Genomic DNA, 8,924 nt, shown 5'->3' on the forward strand with positions numbered 1-8,924 from the left:
ACAGGTTTGATTTTTGTTGGCAATAGCCTTCTTAGAATGTATATCTTTATTATAGAAAATGACAGCACCTAGGGCAGGGGTCAGCAACCAAAATAACAAGAAGAGCCATTTCTTTCCAATTCGGTACAAAATTCAGTATTTCAAGAGCCGCAATGCATCTGAGTACATACTGTACATACGTACATATCGTCAAGAAGCAGCCCGAAAAGAGCCGCATGCGGCTCCGGAGCCGTAGGTTGCCGACCCCTGATCTAGGGTGTGCGAACCACTGCCTCAATTGTGGGCTCAATATATTTTTGCCTCCATAACGGACATGGAATGGTGGCTGTGTGCAAGCGACCAACCTTGTAGTCATTGGGGATGACAGGTGAGATCTGTCGGCAGGTCAGCGTGATGCCCTGCCCCGGGAGCTCATAGACAGTCCAGGCACGAGGGTAGAGCGCGTGGTAGTAAGCGAAGCGTCCGCAAAAGCCCCAGTTCCAATTCTGCAGCGAGTGAGGCTGATCTGGGGATAGCACCTGCTGGTACGTGGTCTGCCCGTTCCGCCGAACGCACACCGTAAACTGCACACACACGCGTCCACATACATAACGATATTTACAATTACCTACTTGCTCTGAAAGGGGAATACAAAATCTGTTTTTTTTGTTTGCCAAATTGTTTTTCTTTTTTATGCCGATTATATTTCAGATGTGCTATCGGCATCACGAGAGCCACTGATGAAGGCCATTCAATTGCTTCTTATCCACAGGTGATCAACCCTCTCACAAGCTTCTCCAGAGCTGAAAAATGCCAATGAGGTGAAAACGATCAGGCAATAATCACACTATGTAACACGATTTTTGTCCCTGGGTAGTGTCATTTTGTAATTGATTATGCCTAAAAAGTATATAAAATGGCTATTATTCCCCACAAACTTTGCTTTTGTGACCAGGACTTTACGTGATGGAATGACACAAATGCACACCACGTTTTCTCATTGAAAATTGGTCAATTTCAAAATATCACTGTCCTGGTCACAAATGCAAAGTTTGTGGGGAAAATAACAATTTTCTGTACTTTGAGGCATAAGCAATTAGGAAATAACATTTACTACCCAGGAACAAAAACAATGTTACAGTGTTATTGATGGAGTGGATTATTAACTTAGCTTTTTTGTCCTGGTCACAAAAGCAAAGTTTGTGGGGAAAATAACAATTTTCTGTACTTTTGAGGCATAAGCAATGAGGAAATAAAACTCACTACCCAGGGGCAAAAAAAAAGTTGTTTCACTCTGTCATCAACTCACTACAATTGAGAATGTAGTTGAACCAGAAATGGCTGAAACCCAGATTCGAACCCACCAGCATTAGCCTCCTGGGCCACTTTAGCCTCCTCTCCATTTGCCAACACTTTGCATTTCTATTACTCTAGTGGCAGAGTACAAGGTCCTCCTGTTCAATGGCTCGTAAAGCTTTGAGTGCCGCCTGAAATGTGTGAAGAAACAAGCGCTCGTGTACGCGAGCGAGCGTGAATGCAAGAGCACCTGGTCCGCAGAGATGGTCTCGTAGGCGTAGAGGCCGGGCTGCAGATTCCAGCGACAAAATCCCCCCTTCCATCCCCTTGTGATGCAGCCACCTCCAATACCACCCAGTGGAACGCCTAGAGGCACATCAATGACCGCGCGCCACTGCTACTGATAACGAGCATTCAGTATGCTCATTAAATTATGTACACATCTTTTCACAGCAATGGCTTTACATAAAACATATATATTTACACTTTTCTGCTGCGATATTCTTTTCGAGGAGAATAAAGATTTGCTAAACCTCTTTTGCCAGTTTTTTTCTCTTATTAAAGTATTCAGACCTAGAGTTGGCAAAACAAATATATGTACTGTTGAAGCCAATGCATTGGTCAAAAAAAGTTATCGATTCAAAGAGTTAATTGTAAATTTAAAGTATTGTTATATTTACTATTAAGAAACACATTTAATAGTTTCACAACCTTTAAATATAAAATAAGAAAGACACGTTTTATGAAGCGGTTTTAGTCACAATTCAGGGGATATTTTCTTAAACCAGCAAAAGAAACATCTTTAAAGAAAACATAATTCTGAACCTTACTCTTTAGGGTGTAACTTCCTGACCAAAAGCAGCAGTTAAACCAACAGGCTGTACATTGCACAACTTATCTTTGTGATTGGAGAAACAGACTCACTGGGTGTGAATAAAATATTTCCACTCTAATGATTCAGGATTACTTCACAAGTTGGCCTTGAAGTGAAACTTAGGCAGTCCTTTGACAACATAGGAATGTTATGAGAATTAGTTCCAAGAATTATAAAAACATATCTTGGACTTTGACCACCAGGCTTACTCCCACTATAAGACTTCTAAATGCTGTTTTAAAACAAGCCCAGCATTTATTCAGAATGAAATTGGTTGGCTTGCAAAGGTCCATTTGTTATCCTGTAATGATCACAAAGAATTCTAAAGCAACTGGACACAAAAAGAAAACCAACACATTTTAGTGCTGCAACAATAAAGTAGACAGCCACAAGTCTGTCCGAGGTACAAGATTGTAAATCCTTTTCTTTCTTGCTTTACAATACGAATTTGGGAGACCAGAGGCCTCCAACCTCAAGACCAAACCGTCTTAGTTGCCATAGCGGCTCATTAAAAAAACATGTGGGTGTCATTGCGTACGTACCATAAATCTGTCGTAATGGCTGGGAGTCGAAAAGATCGATGAACGGAGCCTTTTTTTCTACCCTCTTTTTCTTCTGGTAAAACCACAAGTACCTACGTAAAACAAATAACCATTAGCTTCATTGTCGCTAACACAAGTAACAAAATAAATAAGCAGACAATAAATCTCCTTCATAGATGTCCCACCACATAAAAAATATAAACAAAAATTAAGTGTTAACTATTGTTTAATGTGGCGAACTATATATATAAAATAAATATACAGTCGCGTGTTCTTATTGTCACGTAAAAACAGATTCTTAAATCTTCTTGGTTGTTTCGGTAAAGTCACGTAGAAGGGAAATAATAAAATAATAAAAATAAAACATAATAAAATAATTCTCACGACGTTTCGGCCACAACGCAAGCAGCCGTCCTCAGGTGAAGAACAGGTCTGTCGGGAAGACAGTGTCAGACACTGTCTTCCCGACAGGACGGCTGCTTGCGTTGTGGCCGAAACGTCGTCAGAATTATTTTATTATGTTTTATTTTTATTATTTCCCTTCTACGTGACTTTACCAATAGAACCAAGAAGATGAATCCCTGCAGTCACGAAAGCTTTAAATCAAGATTCTTAAATGTAAAGTGGTTTTTCGCTTTTGAGTTTTGAATTACACCCAAAACATTAACCATTCACGATGAAGCTGAATAATGCACCCAGTGAATATAAAACCTGTGAGGCAAGAGCCGACGGAAGAAAGTAAAGCGCTCACCTCAACCCCATCCCAAAGAAGCCGATGACCTGCTTGGGCGATATGTTCTGCAGGTGGAAGGGTTTCCTCTTCTCGGTGAACTCGTGCTTCAGGCAAATCCTCCAGCCATCCTCAGGCACGCCACGGCCCCGCGTGGTCCCACCGTACTCGCGCATCATGGGAGCCTCCTCCTTGTCGGGACCCACAGCAGCCGCAACCGATGCCGAAGCCATTCCTCTTCCCACGTCTTGCCGGCCGCCGCGAGTTGTCGCCACGAACCCTCGTGCGAGTTACTGAGCAAGCAAAAAAAAGCAGAGCAGCGCGGTGAAAATAATTATGTCACGCGACTAAATAGGGAAGGTAATAAAGAGAAGATTATTTTAAAAATAAATAACGCTGTAACCAATCAGCAGCAACGCGATGGGCTGGCCTTCAATTTTTTCCGTGCCAGTTATGTCACTTTTACCGAATGTAGTAAAACTGGTTTACCACTGGTAGGGTCTCAAACATTAGAATTTTGACAAAGGAAATAGAGGTTCTGTAGAGTAAAGTTTGTTTTTACTTAAATTATATTCAAGGTCTTTTTTGTTATATATAATCCACCCAATGTTTACCCTCCGGTAATGGAAAATGCCTGGCTGCTAGCTCATGGTAAATAATTTACTCGGCTGTAGCAAACTGCAAGGCTGTTAAATTTAATGGAACACCAAGGAGAAACAAAAAAGCATTTGTACCTACAAGCATGTGTCATTGGCAATAAAACTGATAAATTTCTGTAATCCAGATAAAGGAGCAGGGAAAGTACAAGTTTAGAATTCCACAAACAAGTGACAAACGTGGGCAAAAAATCATAATCCAAAATCAACATCGCACTCACAAAAAATGGCAAGCTGACAAAAGTCACAGTCAAATGGCATTACAAGAAGAACAAAATCAACGTGAAAATAGGAAACAATCTGAAAGGGAAGCTCAAGAGACGAGAGACAGGCGCTACTTTAGATGCAGCAAGTATCCCAATAGCGGCGATGATGCCGACATTTTGGAGGGATTTGTTCTGGAGTGGAAACAAAACTGCCGATGGAAAACGAACTGTCCACGTCAATTCAAAACTGTCCATGTTAACCTTCTTCAAAATCCCCAGTGTTTAAAACATCGCAATGTAAAGTGCAGTCTTCGGCTTGTAGTCAGTCTATTTATGCTCTCCGTGTGCTTTTAATAAAGAGTGCCACCAAATATATTATCCCAGTGCATGTTTCCTATTATAAGTGTATGTATAACGCTGTGGTGGTAATGATGGTGGAGGATTTTTTGTGACTTCGCATCCCTATTGTAGGAAGTTAACCAAAGAGTAATTCCTGCAGTCACTAAAGCTTCAAATAAAGCTTGAAGTTAACACACTTTGCAATGTAAATGAGCCCACTATATGTATTATTGTGGGACAATATGTATTAGGAGAGTTACATTTTTGTCAAAACATCCGATCTCATCAGATCCCGGGAGCTAAGCAGAGCTAAGAATGAATAGTGCTTGGATGTGCAACAATAGGATGTGGGGGTATGTGATGCGCTGCAGACGGCAGTGCAAAGAAATCAATTGTTGTATTGTACTCCAATGCCCTTCCATTTGTGCTCCCCATCTTCACCGACCCACATTGACCAGTGTGGTGAAGTATAATCAAATACCACTTTTACTCGCATTACATGAAGAGGTCCCAATACAGCCTGCGGGACAGACAAAATTACTCTTCTTTTGTCCCATTTGGTGATCATAATTTTCATTGACAAAATTACTGACACTGAAAGAGCATCAAATGCACACACCATTCAGCTGTATCGATGTGCACTCCTCTCTGACATGCTCACTAAACACCTGCCTTGGTGTGAAAGGTGTGAAATGTTTCTCAAATGCAAAAAAGATTACTATCTGAATATGAGACATGGCTCAAAATAATAAATATAACGGTTTCAGAATATAAACACAAAGTGCAGAGTGCCTACTTTCAAATCAACGATTACAAAATACGTCTTTCAGCCTGAGTGACTTGGGGCTGCGTAGAAGGAGAGGAGGGGTATAAGATGCAAATTATGAATGTGAAACCAGTGAGAAGGGGGGTAGTAGGGTTGCCTGCACGGGTGGATTCCATGTAATGGAATGATCACTTAAGAAAATGAACCAAAGCAAGCAAAGATCACGCCTCAAAAGCCCTGTTCTTTTACGGCGAGTGACTCAAATTACACACCAAGTAACCTGGCCCGATTTCACTGAGGCTTGTGGTTTCACGTTACTGTAGACTGTGCAAGCGTGTCACAAGCAACCAACTAAAATCAATTCCTGCCCCAATTATATTAAAACAAAGACGCCCTCCCTCTTATTGCCTGAATAACTTAAACCAAATGCTGTCAACGCCCACTGATTAAGTCTGACTCATCATACACGGAGTGGAGCCAGGTAACCTTATGCTATGTTGGAGCACACTACGTACTGAAGCCGAGTTGGCACAGTTGCAAGGCACAGGCCCAAAACCCCAAAATGCCGAGCGGCCAGCAAACAAAACAGCTTAATTGAAGGTGAAGTAGAAATTAGTTAATGCGTTTCTTGAAATGAGCAACGTTCAAAAGGAGACCCGCAGTATGCTAATTCAATAGAGTATGGATGAAATAAAAGTCAAGTCTGGAAGACCAGGTGCTCAGCATCGTGGAGAAGAAATCAATGAGTGAAATTCACAGGAACAGTAACCTTGGTAGTATTTGCACGATAAGAACAATAAAGAGGCGACTGACCACCGATCGGCAAGAGTAAATCAGTGAGTGCTAGAAATAAAAGCAGTGATGTGAATTGTCAGAGTTCAAACCCTGGTCGCTCGCAAAATGAAACACTATACCACCACACCCAATCCCATGTATATATTGATTACAGTGTTCGATTAAAACACGCACATACACAGAATGAGGAAATTTAAATGAGCCAGTGGCAGCTGACATTCAGATGGAAGATTAGAGAGCTACACCCAGGCTCAGCCTTGGCATGAAAATTGAGAAGAGTCATGCACATGGGGATGTTGCCAAAACGTTGTTGTGAAAATAGTGCAACCTGAAAAAAACATGATCTGTGTTGTTTCCACATAGTCAAACACAATAATGTATTTGACTTCTTCAGTGCACTTTTATTGAAGAAACACGTTACTAATATTGTATTAGTCTCGCTGAAGATACTTTGCTCACAAATAATTGCAGCATTAATGATATTCCATCTTAACTATCCTTAATCCTAACCACAACCTCTCACCTAAGCCATTGACGCTGACACTAGCTTAGCACTATTGATAGCTCGGACCTCATACCAACCCTGACCCCAAGCCTTAACCATAAAACTATCACGACTCTTGCCCTGAAAAGAACCCTGTGAACACAAACATGACTCGCTTCTGATATAAACGGTAGAACATTATTGAACTCAATCCTGATTTGAAGCTTTCATGACTGCAGGAATCCATACTCTTTCGGTAAAGTGACGCAGGTAGAAAAATTAATAGATCACGACGTTTCGATCGCAACAATCGTCATCAGGTGAAACAACCACAGCAAGAAAACAGCTGAAACTGCTTCAGCAAAATGACGATTGCTTGTGTTGCGATCGAAACGTCGTGATCTATTATTTTTTCTACCTGCATGACTTTACCGAAAGAACCAAAGAGTATAATTGAACTCATGTCGCCTGGTTCATCGTGTAGAAAGTACCGTACTGTTCCACAACTCCACCCTTAGCACTCTTGAAATAACCCTGCTCTAACCATAGCCCTAGCCCTGGAATTACACCATCCATAACCCTGACAGCATAATCCATAAGCCCAACACTCCGTAATCCTAACCATAGCAATGTTTCAAACATTAACCCTGACGAACAAAACCGGGTTATATTAGTCCACATTTGTAAAGCTCCACTCGCCTCAAAAGTACTCTCTGATATAGCAACCATGGCCTCCTATCGAATCCCCAAGTCAACCTTTGCTTAGTGGGCGGTCGCCCTTGCTCCTCTGCTGCTCCCGCTGTCTGGAACTGCCTTCCCCCACAGCCGCTGTTCAGATCCAGGTTCAAGACCGCCCCCCCCCCCCTCTGCCGATGAGTGCCCGCCTCTCAACAAAATAAACATGCTCATTGTTTCTAGTACAGTATCTTCAAAATAAGCTCCAAATTCGACGCTGTATAAATACAAATGTTATTGCATTTAATTTTAGCATCTTCTCCCAAGACACGCCACACATTTTTTGCCAGACATCCCCCCACCCCCTCCCCGGCAGCCACGGGCTTCGTCTGTCGCCGCAATTTAGAAAATTAAACATAAGGGAAACAAAACAGGTTGGTACCACATCTCCGCCTCTTTTAAAACTCCGCTTCACATCCACGACCCCCCCCCCCCCCCTTTGCAGAACTGTGAGCCTCACGTTCACAGCAGCAGCAGCCAAGATCCTCAGGCATTTTCACACAGCGTGAGAAGAGAACGTGAGAAGGGGACATGACTCGCTGTTGCATCTTCGTGCACATTTATAACGCGAATCTTGCCTAGAACCCCCAGGGTGGTGGGGGTAGAGAGAGAGGGGGGGAGGGGGCTCTCACCCACTAACTACCACCGAGCCAGCAACACTCCAGACGGACGCCTCACGGGCACGTGTCACCTGCCCCAAGAACCGCGAGTTGAATCGAGGTGCAATCAGACGTACACATTTGTTTTAATAATTAATTATTAATAATTGTCCAGGACACGCTGAGGTGGGGGGGGAGGCGGTGAGAGGTGGCGGAGTGGACGAGTTAGGGGCCATCCATTAAGTAGGAACGCAAAAATCTGTCAAAACTTGACCCCTGCCGCCCTCCCTGTAGGCACGCGGACTTCATACCCCCCCCCCTCCACCTGAGTACGTTCGCCTGAAGCACCCCCACCCCCCCGGATCCTATAGAACGGCTCATATTTAATCCACGCAGAAACGATCCAGGATTAATCATATTAACGTGTTTAAGCAAACAGATAGTCCACCGCCGGACTATCTAACTCATTTGAAGGCCAACAATATAGACACATTATTACCGAGGCTTCACTCCCCCCCGCCCCAATACGCAAAGCGGACGCGTCTGGGTTACCCCCCCGCCCCCCTTCCCCCCTCCATGCCCCCCCCCGCCCCTCCCTCCATGCCCCCCCGCCCCCCTCCATGCCCCCCCGCCCCCCTCCATGCCCCCCCCGCCCCCCTCCATGCCCCCCCGCCCCCCTCCATGCCCCCCCGCCCCCCTCCATGCCCGCCCCCTCCTACCCCCCCTCGCCCCTCCATGCCCCCCCGCCCCCCTCCGCCCCCCTCCCCCCTCCTACCCCCCCCTCGCCCCTCCATGCCTCCCCCCGCCCCTCCCCCCTCCATGCCCCCCTCCTACCCCCCCTCGCCCCTCCATGCCCCCCCGCCCCTCCCCCCTCCATGCCCCCCTCCCCCCTCCTACCCCCCCTCGCCCCTCCATGCCCCCCC

The 8,924-nt window shown here is 44.5% G+C and overlaps 1 protein-coding gene across 1 annotated transcript in view; it reads right to left on the reverse strand.

Annotated features, from left to right (window-relative positions):
- GBA2 (glucosylceramidase beta 2) overlaps positions 1 to 8,924 on the reverse strand; it is a 28,187-nt gene that overhangs the window by 18,610 nt on the left and 653 nt on the right. The window contains exons 2-5 of the mRNA XM_078600005.1: positions 3,443 to 3,714; positions 2,692 to 2,783; positions 1,526 to 1,641; positions 345 to 563 (exon numbers count right to left, since the gene is read on the reverse strand). Of these exons, the coding sequence (XP_078456131.1) occupies positions 345 to 563; positions 1,526 to 1,641; positions 2,692 to 2,783; positions 3,443 to 3,654 (639 nt within the window). The 5' untranslated portion in view covers positions 3,655 to 3,714. The remainder of the gene's footprint in view (positions 1 to 344; positions 564 to 1,525; positions 1,642 to 2,691; positions 2,784 to 3,442; positions 3,715 to 8,924) is intronic.

This window comes from Lampetra planeri, chromosome 13 (genome assembly GCF_965212315.1).
Source record: "Lampetra planeri chromosome 13, kcLamPlan1.2.h2, whole genome shotgun sequence".
Classification (NCBI taxonomy): domain Eukaryota; kingdom Metazoa; phylum Chordata; class Hyperoartia; order Petromyzontiformes; family Petromyzontidae; genus Lampetra; species Lampetra planeri.